This window comes from Macaca nemestrina, chromosome 15, assembly GCF_043159975.1.
Source record: "Macaca nemestrina isolate mMacNem1 chromosome 15, mMacNem.hap1, whole genome shotgun sequence".
Classification (NCBI taxonomy): Eukaryota; Metazoa; Chordata; class Mammalia; order Primates; family Cercopithecidae; genus Macaca; species Macaca nemestrina.
Window position 1 is genome coordinate 29519288 of NC_092139.1, and position 26031 is coordinate 29545318.

A 26031-nucleotide genomic window follows, 5' to 3' on the forward strand; every position below is an offset into this window, starting at 1 on the left:
CTAGCACAAAAGGGAAGATAAAGAAGGTACCATTTATGTAAAAAGAATACACACATACATAAACTTGTGTGTGTATAGGTTATATGTGGAAGGTTTCCTAAGAAGCTAGTAGCTGAGGTTGCCTTTGGGAGAGGAACTGGTTGGCAGGGGATGAAGGTAGGAAGGAGACTTGGTTTTTATTACTATGTACATGTATTACCTATTCAAAACAGTTGTCAAACAAGAGTAAATTGAACGTGATAGGCTTCAAGGTCAGGTGGCCTAAGAATTGATATTCAGCTGCTTGTCTGGACATTCCAGGCAGCTGACTGTCTTAAGATTTCGGCCCAGCCTTGAGCTCTGCTTTTCCCTTGAAGAGGATAAACAAAAAAGTCCTTCACAATAGGACTACTTTTCTGTCCTTAACTACCTAGTGAATTTGATTCACAAACTCAGGGAAAGAATTAGGTGAGCATTTAATTAGCTGAATGTGGTACTGGTGATTGGACAGCCCTCTGGATCAGAATCTTATTTTCCCAGTAGAACTCATGGGAATCTTCAGTAACTTCAGGTTGATAGGAAGACTGATTCTTTGCTTTGATCTTACAACTTTATGTGTAATGAGATTTGCTGTAGAGGTTTTTTTTTTTTTTTTTTTTTTGAGACTGAGTCTTGCTCTGTCGCCCAGGCTGGAGTGCTGTGGCCGGATCTCAGCTCACTGCAAGCTCCGCCTCCCGGGTTCCCGCCATTCTCCTGCCTCAGCCTCCCGAGTAGCTGGGACTACAGGCGCCTGCCACCTCGCCCGGCTAGTTTTTTTGTATTTTATTTTTTTTTTTTTAGTAGAGACGGAGTTTCACCGTGTTAGCCAGGATGGTCTCGATCTCCTGACCTCGTGATCCACCCGTCTCGGCCTCCCAAAGTGCTGGGATTACAGGCTTGAACCACCGCGCCCGGCTGTAGAGGTTTATATAGCAGTTCTTCAAATTACATTGTTCTGTTCAATGTCATTTTGTTATAACAGTGATGAGGAAAAAAATAACAATTCCCATCTGGGGCCACTGTCTGTGTGGAGTTTGCATGTTCTGTCCATGTCTAGGTGGGTTTTCTCTGGGTCCTCCTGTTCCTCCCACATCCCAAAGATGTGCACACGAGGTGAACTGACATGTCTAAATTGTCCTTATTGGAATGGGTGTGAGTCTGAGTGTGCCCTGCCATAATGTATGCATAGCTCACATTATTTCAGTGTTTAATATTGGAAGTCTTTTGGGTCTTTATTTAGAAGTTTAGTGGTGTTTTTGTGACCAGAAATATACTGTAGGAATATAACTCTTGTTTATGTCACTTAGCCTACGGTAAAATAGGTTTCGTTTTATGTTGTTAAGCTTAAAGTTACAGTTTCCAAGAATCTATCTGTGATGTTAAATGAGGAGTTACAATATTTAGTGTTCTGCATCAATAAAAGGTCTGTTGAACTTATTGGGTCCAACGTTTTAGGAGTAATGAGAATTTGCCCTCCTTTTATTTTCAGGCATCGATCCATGTTTTTTAAACTGTTAGTATCAGCAAAATTAGGTACAGGTTATAACAATCTTTGCTGGTTATATATTTCTCAAAAGGCAGGTATAATCTTTAGTTTATATTTCTGGATCAGAATATTCTGAAAACGATAGTTGTATTAAAGTAAATTCAGTTGTGTGTAGCTTAATGATGGGGATCTGTCCTGAGAAATGCATCATTAGGTATTTCATTATTGTGTGGGCATGATAGAGTACACTTACACAAACCTAGGTGGTATAGCCTATTAGACACCTGGGATGTATGGTATGACCTATGGCTCCTAGGCTGTAGACCTGTACAATTCTGAATACTGCAAGCAGTTATAATAGTAAGTATTTGTATATCTAAATGTATCTAAACATAGAAAAAGTACAGTAAAATGCAATATAAGAAATAAAAAATGGTATTCTTGTATAAGGCACTTACCATAAATAGAGCTTGCAGAACTAGAAGTTGCTCTAGGTGAGTCAGACATTACTGTATACAACTGTAGACTTTATAAACACTGTACACTTAAGCTAATTTTTTTTTTTTTTTTTTCGAGACAGGGTTTCACTCCATCATTCAGTCCAGAATTTGGTGGTGCAACCACAACTCAATGCAGTCTTGACCTCCCAGGCTCAAGCAATCCTCCCACCTCAGCCTTCTCAATAGCTGGGACTACAGATGCTCACTACCACATTTGGCTAATTTTTACATTTTTTTGTAGAGGTGGGGTCTCACTTTGTTACCTCAGTCGGTCTTGAACTCTTGGGCTCAAGCGGTCTGCCCGCCTTGGCCTCCCAAAGTGCTGGGATTACAGGTGTGAGCCACCACACCTGGCCATAGGCTACACTAAATTTATTTAAAAATTTTTTCTTCGATAATAAATTAAACTTAGCTTACTGTAACATTTATGCTTTATAAACTTTTTAATTTTAAAAAACTTTTTTTTTTTTTTTTTTTTAGACAGAGTCATGCTCTGTTGCCCAGGCTGGAGTACAATGGCATGATCTCAGCTCACTGCAACCTCCGCCTCCCGGTTCAAGTGATTCTCCTGCCTAAGCCTCCTGAGTATCTGGGACTACAGGCATGCGCCACCACGCCTGGTTAATTTTTGTATTTTTAGTAGAGATGGGGTTTCACCATGTTGGCCAGGCTGGTCTCCTAACCTCAAGTGATCCACCCACCTCGGCCTCCCAAAGTGCTGGAATTACAGGTGTGAGCCACCATGCCCAGCCTAAAAAAACTTTTTGATTCTTACATTTTAAGCTTAAAACACACACTATACAGCTTTCTTTATATTGTTATTCTATAATCTTTTGTCCATTTTTTTTTTTAAATTTTATTTTCTACTTTTAAAAATTTTGTTAAAAATTAAGACATAGAGCTGGGTGCAGTGGCTTGTGCCTGTATCTTAGCACTTTGGGAGACCAAGGTAGATCACTTGAGCCCAGGAATTCGAGACCAGCCTGGGCAAGATGGTGAGACCCTGTCTCTACAAAAAAATTAACAACTTAGCTGGGCACAGTGGCGTGCACCTGTAGTCCTGGCTACTTGGGATGCCGAGGCAGGAGGATAGCTTGAGTCCAAGAGTTTGAGGTTACAGTGAGCTATGATTGTATCACAGCACTGCAGTCTGGGTGACAAAGTGATTCCCTGTCTCTAAAAAAAGAACAAAAACCAAACTGTAACACAAACACTCACATTAGTCTAGGCCTCTACCAGGTCAGGACCATCTAGACCAGGTGATAGGAATTTTTCTGCTCCATTATAATCTTATGGGACCACTCTCATATATGTGGTCTGTTGTTGACCAAAATGTCGTAATGTTATACATGACTATATTCACCAAATTTGTGCTTTTCCAGCCCTGGTGATATTTATATTTTATTATAGGATTAAGGCTGGGAAGAAAGGGTTAACTTCTCAGAGACTCATCTGTTCTCAGTGCTAAGAAGCAAATCTTCTTCCAGTAGCTGGCCACTGCCTGCTGAGTAAAGTCCATACTTTTTCTTAGCAAGTCATTTTAAAGCTCTTCATGACCTTTGTGGCTTCAGTTTTCTGCATCCTATACCCTGCCCTCCCCACAGTCTAGGTAGTCATTGTTACCTTGACATCCTGAACTCTTCCATGGGCCTGCCTTTGCTTAGAACAGTCCATCAGCTGGACATTCCCTTTGTCTTTTGTTTCAACCTGTTCAACTTCAGCTTGTCCTTCCAAGATCCAGGTATGGTGTTTCATTTTCCATGAAGCTTTCTCTGATTCTACTTGGCCAAAAGTCATCCTCTTAAGCTCCATTGCACTCTTCTCTTGAGAAATCTATGGCATTCCCTTTTAGGGCTGTTTATGTGTGGCATACCTTATCTCACCTAGAGGAAACTGCTCCATAAAAGCTGGGTTCTAGTTTTAGCCATCACTGTAATCCCCACAGCATCCAGCCGTACACCTTCACACAATAGGAACTCCTATGTTCATTGAGTGAATTGTCAGTCACCATTTTGAAAGTGTCTTCATTTTGCCTTATCTTTTCAACTGGATAACCATTTGAGCCCACTGTTATCTGTAAGGGCTATAGAACAAACTGTTGTGAAACAAAAAACACTTCATCCCATGTTGATACGTTTAGAAAGTTTATGGTCTGAGAAAATCTGTGCCTTGTAAACCTCAGAGGGCAGGTGTATTAACAAACTACAGAATTTTCAAATAAATGAAGAATTCCATTACCTCACTATTACTGTTGATGAATTGGCCTCTGACAGCACTTAAGCATCAAAACACACAGCGTCTTTTCAGGTGAGAGGCTGACTTGAGGGATTTGATTAACTTTTAGAAAAGTCTTATGAAAAAGGACTGTTGAACTTTTTCCCAATTTGTTTCTGCTGTGGAATATGCTCTGTGTCCTATCAAGTAGCCAAATCTTTTTCTGTGCCCTGTTTCATTATTGTCACAAAGTGCGGTTTTTGTTTGTTTGTTTGTTTGTTTTTTTGGAGATGGAGTCTTACCCTGTCGCCCAGGCTGGAGTGCAGTGGTGTGTTCTTGGCTCACTGCAATCTCTGCCTCCCAGGTTCAAGCAATTCTCCTGCCGCAGTCTTTCAAGTAGCTGGGATTATAGGCGCATACTACCATACCTGGCTAATTTTTGTATTTTTAGTAGAAACGGAGTTTCACCATGTTGGCCAAGCTGGTCTTGAACTCCTGACCTCAAGTAATCCGCTCACCTCAGCCTCCCAAAGTGCTGAGATTACAGGTGTAAGGCACCACACCCAGCCTATAAAGTGCTATTTCTTAAGCACTACCTGGGGTCAGAGGTTACAGTTTTTTTGTTTTTTCATTTTGAGAGTCTTGCTCTGTCACCCAGGCTGGAGTGTAGTGGCGCGATTTTGGCTCACTGCAACCTCCATCTCTCGGGTTCAAGCAATTCTCCTGTCTCAGCCTTCCAAGCAGCTGAGATTACAGGCGCATGCCACCACACCTGGCTAATTTTTGTATTTCTAGTAGAAACGGGGTTTCACCATGTTGGCCAGGCTGGACTTGAACTCCTGACCTCAGGTGATCCGCCCACCTCAGCCTCCTAAAGTGTTGGAATTACAGGCGTTAGCCACTGCACCCAGTCTACAGATTTTGAATCACATCAGTAAATCTCATTTGGGATCACGTAGTCAGCCTTCTTTTTATTTTCAGATGGAGTCTCACTCTGTTACCCAGGCTGGAGTGCAGTGGTGTGATCTTGGCACTGCAACCTCTGCCTCCCGAGTTCAAGCAGTTCTCCTGCCTCAGCCTCTGGAGTAGCTGAGATTCCAAGCGCACACCACCACACCTGGCTAATTTTTGTGTTTTTGGTAGAGACGGGGTTTCACCATGTTGGCCAGGTTGGTCTCAAACTCCTGACCTCAGGTGATCTGCCGGCCTTGGCCTCCCAAAGTGCTGGGATTACAGGTGTGAACCACTGCACCCGGCCATGTGAACCCGCCCCCGGCCATGGGATTACAGGTGTGAACCACTGCACCTGACCTTCTGTCAGATACCCGAGTTCCCACCAAGCGTTGATTCACTTCTCAGAGACAGGCAAATTCTCTACTTTTTGAGGTTGTCAGTTTCATTATTCAAATCTTCAGACACTCAGGCCAGGCACAGTGGCTCATGCCTATAATCCCAGGGCTTTGGGAGGCTGAGGTAGAAGGATGACTTGAGTCCAAGAGTTTGAAGTTACAGTAGGCTATGATTGTGCCACTGCACTGTAGCCTGGGTGACAGAGCAAGACCTTGTCTCCAAAATTAAAAAAACAAAACTTTAGACATTCCTGTTAGTAAGCTTTTGATTTTGCTCTTCAATGTTGAGTATATCTTTCTCCCTCTGTGACCTGCCCATTGGTTCTGATTCTAACGCTTTGGTTTTGTTTGTTGAGACAGCGTCTCACTCCATTACCCAGACTGGAGTTCAGTGGCACCATCATGGCTCACTGCAGCCTTGACCTTTTGGGCTCGAGGGATCTTCCTGCCTCAGCCTCCTGAGTAGCTGGGACTGCAGGCATACATCACGGCACCTGACTAATTTTCATATTTTTTGTAGAAACAGGGTCCCACTGTGTTGCCCAGGTTGGTCTCAAACATCTGGGCTCAAGTGATCTTCCTGCCTTGGCCTCCCAAATGCTGGGATTATAGGTGTGGGCCACCAGGCGTGGCCTGATTCTCTTTGGTAAACAGTTTAATCACTTTTCTACAATGTTTAAGTCAACTTTCCTGTTTTTCTCTAGATTAAATATCTTCTGGTCTTCTTAAGATGCTTCTGGTCCTCCTATTTCTTAAAATATAATGTTCAAAACTGTGGATAGTATTCCAAATAAGTTCTGGTTTGTGTTGAGTAGAACAAAAGTCTCACTTTACACACTGAGGATATTATATTTGCATTACTGTATCTAAAATCACATTAATTTGGAGGGCAACATTGTTATCCTCTTGATTCCTACTGAGCACATAATATCAACTTAAACCTGTAAGTCTTTTCACACATATGTAGGCATGACTCATCTGTGCTGTACTTTTACAGTTGTTCTTTCAGACCCAAATGCAGGATCCTGAATTTATCCCTATTAGGTTGATCTTGTTAGATTCAACCTGTTGAAGTATTTTTGGTTCATGGTTGGGTCATCTAGCACATTTTTTCTCCTGCCCAGCTTCTTGTCATCTGCAAATTTGGTAAATATGTTTTGTTTTCTCCATCTTAGTTATTAACAAAGATGTTGAGACAGGCCAAGCTGTAATCATTTCATTGTACCATACTATTGCTGGTAGATATTAATTGGCAAGATCAATTGTGTATGGAGGTAGAATTGTCAGGTTGGATTAACTATTCCATAATTATAACAGGAATTGTCTTTTAGGTGAGTAATCCTATTGTAGCTGCTTAATGAGCTATTTAATGAGAAACAATAAAAATAAGTATGGTCTACCAGGCACAGTGCCCCACACCTGTAATCCCAACACTTTGGGAGGCTGAAGTGGGAGGAAGTCTTGAGCCCAGGAGTTCGAGACCTGCTTGCACAACAAAGTGAGACCCTCATCTCTACAAAAAAATAAAAAATTAGCTGGGCGTGGTGGTACACACCTGTGATCCCAGCTACACAGGAGGCTGAGGCAGGAGGCTCCCTTAAGCTCGGGAGGTCGAGGCTACAGTGAGCTGTGTTTGTGCCACTGCACTCCGGCCTGGGTGACAGAATGAGACCCTGTCTCAAAAAGGGGAAAACAGAAAAGAATGAACTATGGTCATGAGATGAGGAACTAGTTTGAAAAGTTGGGGACCCTGCTTATATTCCTATATATAATAAAATATAATTCTTGTATGTTTAGATTATGTAAGGTCTTGAGCAGAAAACCCTCTGGACTGACTAGAGGCAAATGTGGTATAGGGGAAAAGGTCCTAACCTTGGCCCTGTGGTATTTGTTCATTTATTTATTCAGCAAGTGTATATTGAGTGCCTACTGTACTTAAGCCCTGGAAATAAAATGTTGACAAAAACCAGACTTGATCTTTATCTTCAGTAGAGCTTACATTCTGGTGGGGGAAACAGTTTGATAATTACAGAAATATAATCATAATACTTTCTGTGATCTGTGTTCTGGACAGGTGTTGTCCAACGGAAGTATAACGCAAGCCATGTATGTAATTTAAAATTTTCTAGTACTTACATTTGAAAAAGTAAAAAGAAACAAATTTTAATAGGTTTTATGTAACCCAGTATATCTGAAATATTTTTTCAACATGAAAGCAGTATTAAAAATGAATGAGATATTTTACATTCTTTTTCTTGAACTAAATCTTTGAAATCTTAAACTTGTGCGACATCTCAGCTTTGACTAGCCATATTTAAAATGCTCAGTAGCCACAGTGGAGCCACTGTATTGGACAGCACAGTTCTATACCCAGTTTTATGGACTCTGGTGTTGGGCAAATTACTTTCCTTCTTTAGGACTTCTGCTTTCATCAGTAAAATGAAGGATTCAGACTTGTTTATCTTCTAACCACAAAATGTGGTTCCCTCTAGGTATGAGGGAGCCATCCGAGGTGCCCTAAATAATCTGTATCTTGATCTGGTGGTGCTTGTGTGGGTGTATGTATAATACATAAAAATTCATCCAGGCTGTACACTTAAGATTTATACAGTTAATAGTATCTTTGTTATATTTCAGTAAAAGTTTTTTTTTTTTTTTTTAAACTAAGTTCACTTCCAGTTTGATTTGGTGCCCTTTGCTAAACTCACTCTTAGATGTGGAGTCCTTCAGTGGAAATGAGTGATGTGAAAAATGCAAACAGCCAAGAGTTTTTTTGTCTTCTTCCCACCTAGGATGTGTCTAGTCCGAATGAAGCAGGAAGGCCGGAGTGGGAAGTACATGTGTCGTATCATAGTTCATTTTATGTGGGAGGATGTTCAGCAGCGCGGCAGAGTCATGGGGGTAAGTGAGTGCTGTCAGATGCTGGTCCTGGACAATTCTAGAGAAGGGTTTGAGTTTGGAGTTTTATCTGTTCTAAAATGGCCTTGCTTTTAGATTTCTGTGAAATGCTGCCTAATATCAAGTGGCAGTTCAGCTAAAGTCACTTTTTCTGCCTCTGTGGAAACTCATACTCCACAGATACTTTGTGTTTGTACACATTATTTGTGATTTGTCAGTATGAAGTCATCTTGTATGGAGATGGGATTGTAAAGCCCAAATCATGGTGATAGGAGGGATGGATTTGGTGAATGGAGGGAATCAAATGATAATCCAGTTAAGGATACTATGCCTTTGACACCAATTCAATATTTGAACCAGTCCTATAAATTAGTTCTGATGGGAGGCCCTGGTATGGGGCCTACACTCTCCTCAGGAACTGAAACTCAAGCTCCTTGATCACTAGCAACCTAGAAGAGTCTAGTAACATACCTACTGAAAATGTACATTGATACATTTAATAATTAACCTGAGAAAGGGGAATATATTGTATATATGTGTCACATGGGATGTAATGACAATAGAAAAATGAAACCAGGCCGGGCGCGGTGGCTCAAGCCTGTAATCCCAGCACTTTGGGAGGCCGAGACGGGCAGATCACGAGGTCAGGAGATCGAGACCATCCTGTCTAACATGGTGAAACCCCGTCTCTACTAAAAAATACAAAAAACTAGCCGGGTGAGGTGGCGGGCGCCTGTAGTCCCAGCTACACAGGAGGCTGAGGCAGGAGAATGGCGTAAACCCGGGAGGCCAGAGCTTGCAGTGAGCTGAGATCCGGCCACTGCACTCCAGCCTGGGCGACAGAGCAAGACTCCGTCTCAAAAAAAAAGAAAAAGAAAAATGAAACCAAAACACTAGAATGTAGTTGGTTATACAGATCATAGTGTGTCCAGAGTTGGTTCCTTCTGGTGGGTTCTTGGACTCGCTGACTTCAAGAATTAAGCCACAGACCTTCGCAGTGAGCGTTACAGCTCTTAAAGATGGTGTGTCCAGAGTTTCTTCCTTCCAGTGGCTTCATGGTCTCAATTGACTTCAAGAATGAAGCTGCAGACCTTCACGGCAAGTATTACAGCTCTTAAAGGTGGTATGGACCCAAAGAGTGAGCAGCAGCAAGATATATTGTGAAGAGCGAAAGAACAAAGCTTCCACAGTGTGGAAGGGGACCCAAGTGGGTTGCCGCTGCTGGCTACGGTGGCCAGCTTTTATTGCCTTATTTGTCCTTGCCCATGTCCTGCTGATTGGTCCATTTTACAGAGTGCTGATTGGTGTATTTACAATCCTTTAGCTAGACACAGAGCGCTGATTGGTGCATTTTTACAGAATGCTGACTGGTGCATTTACAATCCTTTAGCTAGACACAGAGTGCTGATTGGTACGTTTTTACAGAATGCTGATTAGTGCATTTACAATCCTCTAGCTAGATACGCAGTGCAGATTGGTGCATTTACAATCCTCTAGCTAAACAGAAAAGTTCTCTAAGTCCCCACTCAACCCAGAAGCCCAGCTGGCTTCACCTCTCAATAGTATCTTCTTTTGTTTGTGTTGTGTATTTTGTGTATCTAGATCATGTTTTAGTAGCTTGTAGTTCCCTGTTACTTCTCATTTCATTGCCTCCCAGCTTGGGAGCATCCAAATTAGAACCATGACTGGGTCATGAAATGGGTTAATTTGGTTTCTTTTGTTACAGGGCAAAGTTATCCCTGTGGACTGAGAAGTAAACAAAGTTTATGGACATATTATAAAAGTTACATATGCTCATATAATAGAAATCAAAGAGTAAAAAGTATTGAGTTTAAAAAAACAAGTGTCTTTTTTCTCCCCAGTCTAAATCCCCAGAAGTAACCTTTTTTATTTTTTATGTTATTTTTTCTTACCTTCAAGGAAGGAGAAAAGTAACCATTTTTGAGTTGATGCGTATCCTTCACCTGAGAGCTATCTTTGTAATCATCCTCTTTGGTTCCTTTTTCATTTTTCTCACTGTTATGCTTTCTTACTGTCTTGGCTGCTGTATAATATAGGAAAAGAAAGTATTTTTTCTGTTCTCTCACTCAATTACAATTACACAGAAGGTTTCTGTGACACATTTGTGGGAGTTTCTCCCACACAGCAAATAGGCAATCAATTCTGGAGAGAGGTCGCCAGGTGGGTGTCCTCTAACCCAATTCAATTCCAATATTGTATACCCGGAGATAGTGTCAGATCCCACAGGTTGAGGGCTTTGCCCACAAGACTGCCCCCAACTTGCCACACTAGTTGCAAGCTCCAGGCTGTTTTACTTGTGCTTCTGGCCAACCGATTATAAATTGGGGTTTCCCACCCTTTCCTTGGGTTCAGTTAATTCGCTGGAGCGGCTCACAGAACTCAGGGAAACACTTGTTACATTACCGGTTTATTATAAAGGATATTACAAAGGATACAGATGAAGAGATGCATAGGACAAGATGTGGGAAGGAGTGAGGAGATTCCATACCTTTCCTGGTGTGCAGCCGTCCAGCAGCATCCACCTGTTCAGCTATCCTGAAGTGCCCCCAAACCCAGTCCATTTAGGGATTTTATGGAAGCTGCGTTATGTAGGCACAACTGATTAAACCACTGGCCATTGGAAATCAGTCAGCCTCTCTGCCCTCTTTGGAGTTTGGGAGATGGGACAGAAAGTCCTAACCTTCTAATCCTCCCTTGGTCTTTTCAGTGACCAGCCCCTATCCTGAAGCTACCTAAGTGCTGCCAGCCACCAGTCAATCATTAACATACAAAAAGACACCACTTTGGAGAGGCCAAAGATTTTAGGAGTTGTATGCCAGGAAAGGAGTTGAAGACCAAATATATATTTCACAATATCACAGCTGCCCGGAGTGAGATCAGCAGCCTTTAAGGTATTCACCGAGCTGAGTGTTCCCACATGCCCTCAAGTACTTACCACCCGACTCCGTGGCAACGCACAGTGGACATAAGGTGGTGTTGGCAATCTCAGTCGTATTTAATGACGGCCAGAGATACCTCCTGGTCAGCCAAAGTCCTGGCTGACTGCCAGGCAGTTACGCAGTAGCTCTTCCTTTAGTGAACCTGTTCTTATCATTGTTGACTAAACTCTGCTGGAAGTTGTCTCACTAGAGCCCTATGGGCCACAGCTGTCCCTATCCTGAATAGCTTAATGAGCCATAGGTTGCTGACTCCTGGACCACAGGAATATTTTAATTGCCTCTGCCCGCAGATGAATTTCCTTCTGGACCTCCATCTCTCTTCATCACAGTAGTCAACACTTGAGCCTTCTCCCATGTTAATTCTTATGTAGTGTCCCTTCTACTTAACTGAAAGTTTTATAAAAGCAGAAAACCATCTTACTCAGTTTTTTGCTTATGCAGTAAACATTGAATAATTGTCAAATGAATGAATATATTGAATACCAGCCTTTGGAATTCTTTTTTAAGCTAACATTTATTAGATAAATCATACCTGATTTATTAGTCTCTGATCCAAGTGTGTATCAGTGCAGTCCTGCAGGAATTAGGGGAATTTTTCCCCTATTGCATTTTATCAAGCCATTTTTTCTGTTTGGATTGTTGTAGATAGGGTGCTGCCCATAAGGAAGTGTTTTAGGTAAGCGTTTCTCAGACCTTAATGTGCCTGTGGTTCACCTGAGGATCTTGTTAAAATACAGATTTTGATTCAGTAAGTTTCAGAACAGGGGTCAGAAAATCTCCAGTTCTGAAAAGCTTCCAGGTGATGCGGATGTTGCTAGTGACGAGGGTGGGGTAGGGGCCAATAACAAGGCTTTAGGTGGTACCCCAATACAGCCTCTTAAATTGCCTTTATGAAGAGAAGTGCCCAAGTTCCGATTTAGTTACAAAGACTGTAAGTAAAGGATGATGGTTTTAAAATAACAGATTTGGAAGAGTTGGGGAATTACTATTTATTGCTTTTCTGCTATAGTTGACTTGATACCTCCTTTTAACCTCATGGCATAGATAGACACGCCTTATATAGGCAAGACAATTGTATATTAACCAGTGGGTTGTGAATGCATGCATGGATGAGTGTGAGTGCATGTGTGTGTTTGAGGGGATCTCAGTCTTCTGTGTGTGTACAACCTATAAATGGGACATGTGGTTAGGGAGAAGTAATAGGCAGTGTAGAGCCAGTCTGGCCTGGTTCTCACCCTGACTGGCAAATCTTTCCTCTTCTGTGCTTCAGTTTCTGTGTTTTAAAAAAAAAAAAAAAAAAAAAAAAAAAAAAAAAAAAAAAGGTGGGGACAGGGGAGGCCTAACTGCATGAGCCCCAAGTTTTCAGCTTTTTTTCAGCTTGAAAATCTGATTTGAAGGTGGTAATTTGCAAATCTGTGTCTGTGTTATTTGGCATCCCAGGTGTACCTCTGTAAGAAAACTCATATAAAAGGTAGAATTTATAAAACTGGTCAATGTAGTAGTGATTTTTCTCATGCCAGAATCTTAGAGGTGATTGCTTTGAGTGGATTGGTGTGTGGAAGATCAAGAAATAAGAGAGCCACTTTTGAGTTAGTGATGAATAATAAATTTGCATCAAAAACTCCTTTGAAATTAGAATTCTATTCTGATTTGGTGGGAAAATTTTTATTTTACGAAAATTTGCTTTTCACCAACTTTTTGGAGCCCAACTATTGTGAAAAATGGAGCAGACTCATATATCATCGTGAAGCTGGTACAAAAAGCAGGTGTTAAATTTGAGGTTACAAAAATCACATCAATAATTTAGAGTGTTCTGACTTAAAAAAACATTATTTGGGATTTAAACTTATAAATTAGCTGTGGAAATAAAGTTCATTATATCACCTCATCTGGTCTTGTTTTATTTCATTAACTGCTTCTTAAAAATCTTTGTGAGCTGAGTTGCAGCTGAAGAGGTTGGAGACCGTTTTTCCTTGGGCCCTTGCCTCACTCCTGAGTGTTGGTAAGAGTAAAGAACTAAGACTTGACACAGCTGTAAAAACAGACAGCGCCTTTGGCCTCAGCACTTTCTCCTGGTGCAGGCAGATTTCAGATGTAAATTTCACTCTCTGCCTCTCCTACTAATGAAGTAAGTTTCTTTTGCTGGGTTTGCAGCCAGGTGTGTCCAGTCTTGTGGCTAACGCGGGCGCTTTACTTAATTTTTCCATTTGTGACATTTCAACCAAACTTAAAAAACAAACATAAAAATTAGCTCACGGCAGTGGCTCAAAGTGTTAATGGTAACCTTAGGCTGGCTAAACGACTTCCTCTCAGTTCTGCCCTGCCAGACATCTCCACCTTGTGGCTCACAATGAGCAGGCTCAAGCTTTCCAAGACAGAGATGGGAAGGGATGGGAGTGGGCTGTAGTTGAGAAATTACAGTTTACCCTTATCAGCGGTCCTTGGCATGCCTGTTGCCTCAGCGAGACTTCCAGAGTAAGAATGCACCTTTTGTCACCTCATGGTCCCCTGCTGTCTCTAGCAGAGCTGCTTGATGGGATGGTGCAGAGGGCCTAGGAAAAATGGAGGAACTGTGGGCTGAACTGGACTCCTGTGTAATTCTGCCTTGCTTCTCAGAACCACCATTTTGCTTTGTAAGGTCCTCTATGATCACACTCCAGACTACCTCTCCAAATTCATTTCCCCTAGTTCTTCTTGAACCTCAAATATGTGAAACCTACTAGCACATGTGCCTGGCACTTAGTAAGCACTCAGTGAACATCATATTCCATCCTTGCTTCACATACCCTTCACTCCAGCCAAGCTGAATTCCTTGCTATTTCTGTCTTGTGTCTTTGCTCACTCGGTGCATATGCCTAGATTACCCTAACACCCCAGCCTCAATTCCTTCACATCCTTCCACAGCTAACTGGAAGCCAATCCCAGTTTCCCCTACGGAAGTACCTTAATGATTTATATCTACCCTTCTTCCAGCTCTTACTGTTTCTATTTTGTATCGTTGTCATTCACTTATGTTGACTGTCTTCCAGGTGAATTCCTGTGGTGCAGGATCACGTGCATCTGTCTCCAAAGTGCCTGTTACTGCCCCTTTCCTGAATAAGTGCCCAGTAACTATCTGAAGAATGAAAGAAGACAGTCCTGCAGGCCCAGAATATGTACTGGAAAAAGTGGGGCAAGGAGATACTGTGTTTTATTCTAAGGATATTTGTTTGCTATGTTAGTCTTAAATATTGGAAGAAAAGGAAATAAGAAATCGTTTCCCCCACCATCAACTGTTTAGTTTCTTTTCCCATACTTTTCCATCTTCTAACGGAATTACTTGATTTTTAAAAAATGCCAGTTTATACATAGGGTGTTTTATGTTTCTTTTTTTTTTTGACAGAGTCTCTCTGTCACCCAGGCTGGAGTGCAGTGGCGCAACCTTGGCTCACTGCAACCTCTGCCTCCCGGGTTCCAGCGATTCTCCTGCCTCAGCCTCCTGAGTAGCTGGGATTACAGGCGTGCACCGCAATGCCTAGCTAATTTTTGTAATTTTAGGCGGGGTTTTGCCATGATGGCCCTGCTGGTCTCGAACTCCTGACCTCAGGTGATCCACCCTTCTCGGCCTTCCAAAGTGCTGGGATTACAGGCATGAGCCACCACGCCTGGCTGGTATTTTATGTGTCTAAACTAACAAAGGCATTACATTTTAAGAGACTTTAGTTTTTCTGAAAATTTCCTTTCAGGCCTCTGTAATCACCACCTGTCACCAAATCTCCTCTCTTTCCCCACAAAAATTTTCAGACTTCTTCTATTTTACAACGATATAAAAATTGTACTGTTTTGCATCTCTAGGTCAGAATTAAAACTCACTGCCAAAGGTATTGTTTTTAAAGACAAGGAGCACATCAAAAGGTATAGTTAGCCTGGGCAATGTAGGGAGACCTCATCTTTACAAAAATAAAATTAGCCGGTTATGGTGGCACATGCCTGTGGTCCCAGCTCTGTGGGAGGTTGAGGTGGGAGGATCACTTGGGCCAGGGAATTCGATGTTGCAGTGAGCTGTGATCGCACTATTACACTCCTTGGGTGGGGGGAAAAATGGTGTGAGTGTAACTAAAGGACAATCCCTTGGGCTTGAGGCCATGAAAATAAGAATACATGTTCTCAGATACCAGCTGTTCTTTTGAAAGTATCTAAAATGGTCTGAGCTGTTGGAGTGGATAGTCAGTTTTGAGAGAGAAGGCTAAATTCTTAGAAGTCAGAGTAATTCCATTTTGGGATTGGCTTACGAATTTAAGCAGGGTCCTACTGAAAATGTACCTCTGGAAGATACATGCCTTTCTTTACACATGTTTCCTACCCCTAGGCCTTAAGAGGTAGCAAGAGTTAGAGGAGTAGGTGCCTCAAGCAGTTTTACAACTGGTCAGACGCATGGGTGCATACAGTCAGGGTGCCAGTCCTGTTCTTCTCAGTGGCACATCGGACTCTGCGTTACTGCAGCACTACACCAACTTCAGAGATAGAACTTAACGATGGTGTGCTGTAATTACTGGTTTATATAGATCCCTCCTATTAGATTGGGTAAGGATGCATATAGAACCCTTGTAGTTACATAGGAGAATGTGCTTCTTTTTAGCAGATACATACTGAAGTATTTAGGGGTAAAATGTTTTGATATCTGGAACTTCAAATGGTTTAGCAAAAGAAAAGGTTGTGTAGATGTATGGATAGAGATAAAGCAAATGTTGCAGAAAATTAAAAATTGTGCATCTAGGCCGGGCGTGGTGGCTCAAGCCTGTAATCCCAGCACTTTGGGAGGCCGAGACAGGTGGATCACGAGGTCAGGAGATCGAGACCATCCTGGCTAACACGGTGAAACCCCGTCTCTACTAAAAAATACAAAAAACTAGCCGGGCGAAGTGGCGGGTGCCTGTAGTGCCAACTACTCGGGAGGCTGAGGCAGGAGAATGGCGTGAACCCGGGAGGCGGAGCTTGCAGTGAGCCGAGATCTGGCCATTGCACTCCAGCCTAGGGGACAGAGCAAGACTCCATCTCAAAAAAAAAAAAAAAAAAATTGTGCATCTAAAGATGTGCATCTAAGATTGTGCAAAAGGTTTAATCTTTTGCAACATTTGCTTTATCTCTACCCATGCATCTACACACACTTTTCTTTTGCTGAACCATTTGAAGTTGCAGATATCAAAACAACTTATATACATTTTTGTTGTATTACTCTTACATCTTTTAAAAATTTTTTGAAATTCTTCAAAGCAAAAAAATTGGAGAGAAAAGAAGTATTCATGTTCTGGCTCTAACCCATTCTTCTAGTTTTATCTCCAACAAATCATACCCCTTCCTTCCAAAAAAGTTCAAGTGCATGCACACAAATACATATTCGTTTCATGCCAGACTTTCACTGGTGCCATAGTGTGTTATGTTCTTTTATGCCTCTAGGCTTTTGTTTATGCTGTTCCATCTGATCTGGTCTTCTCCCCCGTCTACTCTGCTCACGGCACTATAAGACACAAGCTGGATAATACCTCCTCCAAGAAGCTTTTCCCGGTACTCACCAATAATGTTAATATATCTGGCCTTCTCTGAACTTACCATGGTGTGCTCGTGGTTTATGTAGGTCACTCCTATTAGATGGGATAAGGATTCTTGGATTCTGGTGTCTTAAACCACATGCCTACAGTAGTCACTACTCAAATATGTGTTAGATGAACATAAATACTTGCTGCTTTTGTTAGCGTCTGGCTAGCCTTGTCTTCCAAATACTGACTTAAGAATGATCTTCTCTGATTACACTTGGATTCAGTTTCTCTTACCATCCTCCCCTTTTGAAAAAGGTCCGTTCTCTCTCTGCCCTGCCTCATGGGTTCCCTGGCTCTTGTTTCATCCTGGTTATACTTTTAATCTGCTTTATAGGATGGGTAAACCTTGGAATGTCAGACTGGGTGCCTCAGAGGTTTTGAGTCTGTGAAGAGACTCAGGTATATGCATTTTGAAAAATCCCAAATTTTTTTTTTTTTTTTTTTTTTTTTGAGACGGAGTCTCGCTCTGTCACCCAGGCTGGAGTGCAGTGGTGTGTGGTGTGTTCTCGGCTCACTGCAACCTCCACCTCCCAGGTTCAAGCAATTCTCCTGCCTCAGCCTCCTGAGTAGCTGGGACTACAGGCTCACGCCACCACACCCGGCTAATTTTTTATATTTAGTAGAGATAGGGTTTCAGCATGTTGGCCAGGTGGGTCTCGAACTCCTGACGTTAAGTGATCCACCTGCCTTGGCCTCCCAAAGTGCTGGGATTACAGGCATGAGCCACTGCGTCCGGCCCCAAAAGATTTCTAATGCATATTTCTGGTTAAGGTTCTACCCTCTCATTTCTGTGGTGAGGAAATGGATGCCCAGAAAAGTTCATTGATTTGGCCAAGCTCATACAACTAGAGAATAGCAGAATGAGGACCAAGACCAGATTACGCCAGTTTCCAGTCCAGTGTCCTCTTTACTATACCATGATACCTTCCAATTGAAAGAAAGAAACCTTTTCTCCTGTCTTATTACCAAGCACTGCCAAAGACCAAGAGGACAGCTTTTCTTGAATCTAAAGGCATTGCATTTATTTCTTCAGTGCACTCCCAAGCCTGAGGCCTCTTTTACTCAATTTCTAATCCAATACGGCAGAGACTTCCTACTCAACAGGACTAATAGAGATTAAGGGGGAAAAAAAAGACATGAGAATGCTGACAATGTTCTGAATTTGTTTCTTTTTCCATCGTTTAGAGTCTGAATGTCTCTACATCGTCTGAATTTGCCTTAGTTGATTTTATAATTATTTTTCAGAGACTCCCTGGTTGTGTTTTTTTTAAGGGTAGAGGAACACCGAGACTGAACACCGTGCTTGAAGGGGCCGGGCCAGGAGACTAACAAAGGCGGTATTATACTGTGTGTGGCAAAGCCAATAAATGAATTCAGGAGACACCTAGATGTGTTTCTAGAGGAGCCTGTGAGGGGAAGGGGTCTGGTGAAAAGGCAGAAAGGTGGGATTAAGATAAATTAAAATGGGGCCAGTGTGTTGGATAAGGGGACAGTCTCTTCCTGTTTCCACCATTGCTTTAGATTTCTCAATCTGCTTAGTTCAGGAGTTAAAACTAGTCTTTACCATGTACTTCATACTCACACTCCCACCCTCCCCCTCTTACTTAGGAAAAGAACTTCGTTTTAAGGCTATTTCAGCATGGTACAGCAGTGTTTATTCCTTGAGTGCTGCATCTGTTGGATGTTACTGGGGAATCTTAGACTGTTTAAACTGGAAAGGAACACTGAAATAATCTGATCCAGAGATCTCAAAGTGTGGTCCCCAGACCAGCAGCCTCACCATTGCTTGGGATCTCGTTAAGCATGCTAGCTCAGGGCAGACATGGTGGCTCACGCCTGTAATCCCAGCACTTTGGGAGGCCGAGGCGGGCGGATTATGAGGTCAGGGGTTGGAGATCAGCCTGGCCAACATGGTGAAACCCCATCTCTACTGAAAATACAAAAATTAGCCGGGTGTGGTGGCGTGCACCTATAGTCCCCAGCTACTCGGGAGGCTGAGGCAGGAGAATCGCTTGAACCTGGGAGGTGGAGGTTGCAACGAGGCTAGACTGCAATTACACTCCAGCCTGGGCGACAGAGCAAGACTCCGTCTCAGGGGAAAAAAAAAAAAAAAAAAAAGAATGCTAGCTCTAGGGCATACCCTTGATCTTCGGGGTGGGACCCAACAGTCTGTCTTCTCACCAGCTCTCTAGTTTGAGAACCACTGCTCCTAAACTAATTCTATCATTTAGGTGATTGGGAGATTGGCTCTGGAAGAGCTGTGTACAAATTAGAAACGGACTGAAGAGTAGAACTCGGGTGTCTTGGTTGCCACTCTTACTGCTCTCCTTGCTAAGAGGAGCAGGGTCTAGGCATGGGCTAACGACATGTGAAACTTGAGGATTTCAGTATAATTCAGAAGCAGAGTTCCCCAATAGTAATAGCTAACATTTATTGAGCACTTTCTTTTTTTCATGCACTTTATAAGCACCATTTGAATTTTATAACATGTTACAACAGTCTTACCTGTGAGATTAGTAACATTTCTAGCCTCATTTTACAGATGAGGAAACTAAGACTCAGAGATAGTGTCCCATGGCAGGCACAGCAGATTACCATAAACTTGGTGGCTTAAAACAACAAAAATTTATGCTCTTACAGTTCTGGAGGCCAGAAATCAGTTTCATGAGGCTGAAATTAAGGTGTCGGCAGGGCTGTGCTTCTTCTGGAGGTTCTAGGGGAGACTCTTGCCCCTTCCAGCTCTTGGTGGCTAATCACGTTCCTTGACTTGTGGCTGCATCACTGCAATTTCTGCTTCTGTAGTCATGTTGCCTTTTCTTCTATCTGAACCTAGTTTCTCTCTGCCTCTCTCTTAAAAGGAACAATATGTATGATGGCATTTAGGGCTCAACTGGGTAATCCAGGATTCCCTCCCTGTCTCAAGTGTCTTAATTTGACCCTAGCTGCAAAATCCTTTTTTGCCATATAAGGTAATACTCACAGGTTCCAGGAACTAGGACATGGATATCCTTTGGGAGACCAAATTCAGCCTACCTACCACTGTTAGGCAATTTAATTAGACTTACACAGTAAATATGGGAGCCTGGATTGGAACCGAAACCCTCGGGACTCTAGAGCCTGTGCTTTTAATTACTACTCTGTACTTACCTAAAAACTATGGCTCTAGCATTGGCATTAAGATTTTTAACCTAAGTGTTATTTTTTTCTTCTTCTAACTTCCACAGTATCCACTTGTATTGTAGCATTGAACCTTTTAGTCCTTAAGCATCTTGAGGTTTTGTTTTTGTGGGGTTTTTTGTAGAGATGGGTTCTCGCCATGTTGCCCACACTGATCACTTGAGCTTGTGCTCAAGTAATCCTCCCACCTTGGCATCCCAAAGTGCTGGGCATAAGCCAACATGCCTGGCCAAGCATCTTATATGTTGGTCCAGCTTCTCCAGTTAGTTAGCTTCTAGAGGGCAGATACTCCATTTTTATGTTTTTAAAAATAGAGATATAATTTATATCCCATAACATGTAAATTTGCTTTTTAGTAAATTCACAGTGTTACATACCCATCACTACTATTCCAGAATATTTCAATCACCTCAGATGGAAATCCTGTGCCCATTAGCAGTCACACCTATTCCCCTTATCCCCAGCCCCTGGAAACCACTATTCTATATTCTGTCTCTACAGATTGACATATTTGGGACATTTCATATAAATAGGATCATATGATATGCAGTATTTTATGTTTGGCTTCTTTCACTTAGCAGAATGTTTTCAAAGTTCACTCATGTTGTAGCATATTTTCAGTACTTCATTCCTTTTTTGTCTTTTTTTCTTCATTTGTTTATTTTTTGCCCAACTCCCCCAACCAACATCATTCCTTTTTGGGATAGTCTGTTGTGTAGCGATACCATGTTTTAAAAATCTATTAATCAGTTAATAGACATTTAGTCTTTCCACTTTCCACTTTTTAGCTTTTGTGAATAATGCTTCTGTGAACATTCATATGTGAGTTTATGTCTGAACATATGTTTTCAGCTTTCCTGAGGGATATACCCAGGAGTGGAACTGCTGGGTCACATGGTGACACTATATAAACTTTTTGAAGAATTCAGATATTGTATCTTTTTTCAAGTTGTTTGAATTCCTAGATGATTTCCATTGTTCATTTGTTTATAATGAAAAAACATTAGACATGTGACCTTAATCATTACTTATTTTACCTACAGTTTTAGACAGTAATAAGAAGGGACAGTGTGGCATAATGGAACGAGTTCTGCCTGGCCTGGCCACTCTTTGGGTAAGCCTGAGTAAGTCACATCACATCACCTCTCTGGGGAGAAGAGTTAGATGATTTCTACATTCTCTTCCAGACTTAACATTCTGCAACTCTGTGGAAGTCTGAAAAGCTAGCCTTGTGTTAAATCCCAGAGCTTGTGTTCTGTTTTTTTAGCAGTTCATCACTCTCTGTCTGATTTCTGTTCCCAGACACAAACAAAATTTTACCCATCTATCCATCCATTTTATTGTGGCCTGTTAGCTTCCAGGTACTGTGCTAAAAGCACTGGAGATACAAGGATGATTAAGACATTTTCCATGACTCCCTCGTCTAGTAGGAGAAGATAAACATAAACAGATAATTATAATATTAAGAAATTATAATGTTTTTAAATTGCTGAGAATGCCCAGAGGAGACAGGCTGGGAACAGATGACATTTGAGTTAAATCTTTTCAGATAAGTAGGTGTTTGCTAGACAAGAAGAGAATTCCAGGCAGAGGAATAGTGTGGATAAGGGCACCGAGTTGGTATGAGAAGGCAAACAATGTTTGGCTTTGTTTGGTGACATTCTTCCTTTTCCTGCAGTGGTAAATGCAGATTCTCCTTATCCAGACTAGCTCCATTTTGAGATCCTCGTGTATGTATGATATTTACAGACTCATCCACACTTAAAGGTCTGAGAAGTAACATGCTTTGTCTTAAGTACTGGTCACACGCAGTACTTCTTCCTTCTTTGTTAAGGATACTTCAGACTCAATTTCTGAGTAAGGGGGTTCACTGAGTAGTTGAGGGATCATGGTCCAGATTTGGGTTTTCTCCATAGCACCAGCTCAGGTTGGGCTCTCGAAAATGCCTTCTTGTCTCTCTAAGGGTTTTGGTTACATAAAAGTATTAGGAATGTAAAATTTTACAATATGATCAGCACAGCACAAACTACATTTCTAGCCTTTAACCTAGAAGCATATATGGAAGGCTTTGTGTTCTAAACTGCCCCCTTCCCAGCCCCCGGCCTTCATGAGAGGTCATTGTACAGCTCTTTCCATGGTCACTGCTCTCTTCACTTTTACTGGAGGGCAAAACTAGGGCAGAGAAATAATTTTTATTCACTTCTGAAAGGTTACAGTAATAAAGAAACTCTTGTTAACATCAGAGAACGTTGCAGCCAAGAGTTTTCACAGTCTGGCATTGTTTATTTTACATGTAATTTGGAACCTTCTGCACTCTTAAAATATTGGCACAAAAATGTTTTAACTCTTGAAGTACTTCTCTGTACACCGCAATAGTGTGGTGTCGGGGGGCAGCAGGACTCTGGAGAGCCGTTTGCCCTGTTCCTGTTGGAGAGAGAAGTGGTATAAGCATGTGTATGTGTGTAACATACACAGTCACTCGTGTATTTATGCGCCCTTCTGCATTGAGAATTAAGAACTTTCTCTGTCCTGATGAATTTCCATGCTTCTCTTTATTAAACAATGAGAATGGTATAGCAGTCCCGCTTTCCTTTTGCCACAACTGCCAACAAGTACAGAGCTTCCCTTATTTAGATATTTTGATATAAGTATTCATTATCCCCTTTCTTCTCCCACCCCCCACAGACTATTACTTAACTCTTTTCTCTTACTTTTATTTTGAGGTGCATACTATGGGCAAAACTATGTGCCAGGAATTTTACAGACATCATCTCATTTAATCCTCACAAATTACCTTGCAATAGAGTTGAGAGTGTCCCCATATTACAACTGAGGAGAACCAAGGGGCAGAAAACTTAAAGGACTTGGCTGTGGCCGCCATAGTAAGTTACAAGCCCAGATCTGATGGATTTCAAAATCTTTGCTCCAAAAAAATTGGCTCTTTTGACCATAACATGTGCCTTTTGTTGTAATCCAACTTGAACCTTTTTTTGGAAATAGGTAGAATATAAGTAATAATGAGTGAACTGATGGACTAACTGATTCATCGATAGAAGCACAAGTCACTTACGTTAAATGAGATAATAATACACCGAAGTACCTGGCTCCATCAAAGGGTTTTTGTTCTTCTTCTTGTTTCGTTAGGTTGAAATTAAGATATGAAACAATTACAGAAGGATGCCATGAGTTAAGTGGGGAGAATGCTAGGCTGGGGATTAGGCTTCCTAGTTCCAGGCTTAACTTTGGTCCCAGAGTTTGGAGGACCTTCTCTTTCTCCCATTTGTCTTATGTCTTATGGGCTTAAAATAGAGTGATTTATTAGCCCAGGCCTTGCTAAGACCTAGGCATTCCCCAGGACTGACCATGTTCTTTGTAACCTGTCTGGTGTGGGGAGCTCTCCTTTCTCCAAGTCTGGTATTTTCTTCCTTGGCCTCCAAAATGGGGCTTTGGCAAAAGAGGCAGCACTTGCTGCCACCAGGTGAGCTCTGCAGAGCTGTCACTAAGCCAGGCCCTTCTCCGGCAGAGGACTCCTTCCCCAGCAAGAGTTCCTTCCACTCTGGCTCTGAGAAAAGGATACTGTACTGCATGTGTGCTGCAGCCGCCATGCCTGTCCTGCAGGCTGTGAACCTTCTGTTAAAGCCAGCCTGGGAATCCCATACCCTCTAGTCCTGCTCCATTTTTAGTACTTAACAAAGTAGCAAGAAGAGCTCAGGACCTTTCAGCTCTTCTTTTCCCAGAGAGAGCTCTGTTCCCTTCTGGTAGACACACCAACCTTTGGCTTCAGATGTCCCTATCATGGAGAATCCCAGTTAGTACATGCACATACAATTCTGGGCCCGGGAAACAGGCCATTCCCCCAAAATCTAGTGAGGGCCCCTGTGTGTTCTGCTATTCGCCTCCAAAGTGTGGCATTCAGTGCTAAAAAGTTGAGAGGCCAGTGCCCAGTTTTCCAAACAGTTCACCTCCCATCATGTGGGCTTTGGAGCCAGACAGACATGGGTTCTAATCTCTGCTCTGCCACAATGTTGCTTTGAGATCCTAGGCAAGTCTCTTTACCTCTCCTTGTCTCCATTCCATCCTCTATAAGGTAAGTCATGCACAGTTATGTCACTTAAACAATATGGCTTAGCACAGTGTTTGGCACATACTAAGTACTTGATAAATTGGAGCTATCAGGATGCTATATTTGGACCTTTTCAATAGCACCTAGCATAAGCTGTCATCTTTTGAAGGGATTTATAGGTGCATCTGTGACACCCCACTAGATTCTGGCTTTCTGGAGGACAAAGATCCTATCTTTCATCCTTCTGTCTCCTGTTCTGCCTGGCATGAGTAAGGCACATAGCAGGCACTCAGTTGATGTTGGCTGAATCTTTTAGGATGACTTGGGCAGAGCAGGGTGGGCGTAAATGCTTTAGTTTCTCCATCTGTACCTGAGGAAATAGTAACCCCTTATTTTGGAGCCTTTGAGGACAATTTAAAACGATATGTGTGAAGTGTTTGGAGCCCTTTGAAAGGAGGGTAATGGAGAAATTAATGGTGTTTTTGCTGTTCTTGGGAAAGCCCTTTGTGGTTCCCAGTGAATAAATTACTTGGAGTGAGTTTTCTCACACCTCCTACTCTGCTGTGTTCACTGTAGCTTTTTTTTTTTTTTTTTAATAACTGTCTGCTGTAATACTTCTTTGCCCATGACTTATAAAGATATATATTTTTGGTGTTGGACTTTTGACCCCTTTCTGCTCCCAGGAGAGAAATTTTGATCAGAATAATAAAAGGTGTAAACTGTGTGTGTTGCCCCTTACCTAGGCCTTGGGCAGTTTAGCTGCTGGGGTTAGGAATCAGCTGGCTTGTGGTATGTGTATGGTTATGGGGCAAGTAGGAGATGGTTCCTGTTAAGCGCTAAGCAGCCTTCTGTCTCCCGCTCTTCTTTTCATCCCTGTCCCATGCTCTTTTGCTAAGATTCTTCAGATTTCAAATGAACCTTATTGTCTTTGGCATTTCCGATAGGTGTTTGTGGCTATACTCCTTCTCCTTCAAAGACAGAAGGTGTTTATCGTCTCCTGTGCTTTAGGTCCCAGGGTGAGTTGGCTACCAGAGAAGAGCCTCCCTCTAGAAGGACAGTGTGGGAGAACTGAAAAACACCAGTCTTGGAGCTACAGGAGTGGAGTTAGACTTAGTTCTTTAATTAACCAGCAGGCTCCGATGCAGAGCCTGGACCAGGTTATTTCTAAGGGCCTTTCCTGCTTGAAAAAAAATCCATGAGACAAAAATTTTCCAGCCCAGGGTAGAATTTACAACAGTGAACAGCAGTTTGCAAAATTTCCTACTTTTCTCCAAGCCTCTCTTGCCTGATAGCACTGGAAGAACTGGCTCCATCCCTAATAGCTTCAGTTCAAAAGGACTAGAAGAGACTAGGGTAGTTGGGGACAAATGTGGGGTTCATAACATACTAGGGGTATCTGGTCTGATGAAGTGGTTGGGTATGGATGTCAGAAGAATCTCACTTGATGATGATCCTCAGGGACTATGTAAAGGAATTTTAGAATGCCCTGGCTGATGACGGGAAGCCCCACCCAGGGCTAGCCCTAGCTGGTCAGAATTGCCAAGCAGTCAGTGTGTTTATTTTATGCCATCTCCTAATAATTTCAGTGGCCGCCAAGCTCCTAGAAGCTTGACAGCCGCAAAGATGATCCTAATTCAACCCTTTCCAAGTGAGGACACTCAGTCCTGGGCAGGAAAAAGGCTTGGTCAGTGTCACGTAGTAGTGGTAGTAGCAGAGACTAAAACTCACTTCCCTTGATTCATTCTGTTGCTCTTTTCATTACATGATACTGTCATCTTTGCTGTTCTCTA

The 26031-nt window shown here is 42.2% G+C and overlaps 1 protein-coding gene across 9 annotated transcripts in view; it reads left to right on the forward strand.

Moving 5' to 3' along the window:
* LOC105496263 (ubiquinol-cytochrome c reductase complex assembly factor 1) overlaps window positions 1–26031 on the forward strand; it is a 110500-nt gene that overhangs the window by 56386 nt on the left and 28083 nt on the right. For 8 of the 9 annotated variants that reach the window (XM_011766500.2, XM_011766502.3, XM_071079452.1 and 5 more), the window contains one exon: window positions 8360–8468. In XM_011766500.2, coding sequence (XP_011764802.2) covers window positions 8360–8468 — 109 coding nt within the window. Of the gene's footprint in view, window positions 1–8359; window positions 8469–14454; window positions 14788–26031 lie in introns of those variants that run through there. The other variant, XM_071079456.1, reaches the window with a different exon arrangement.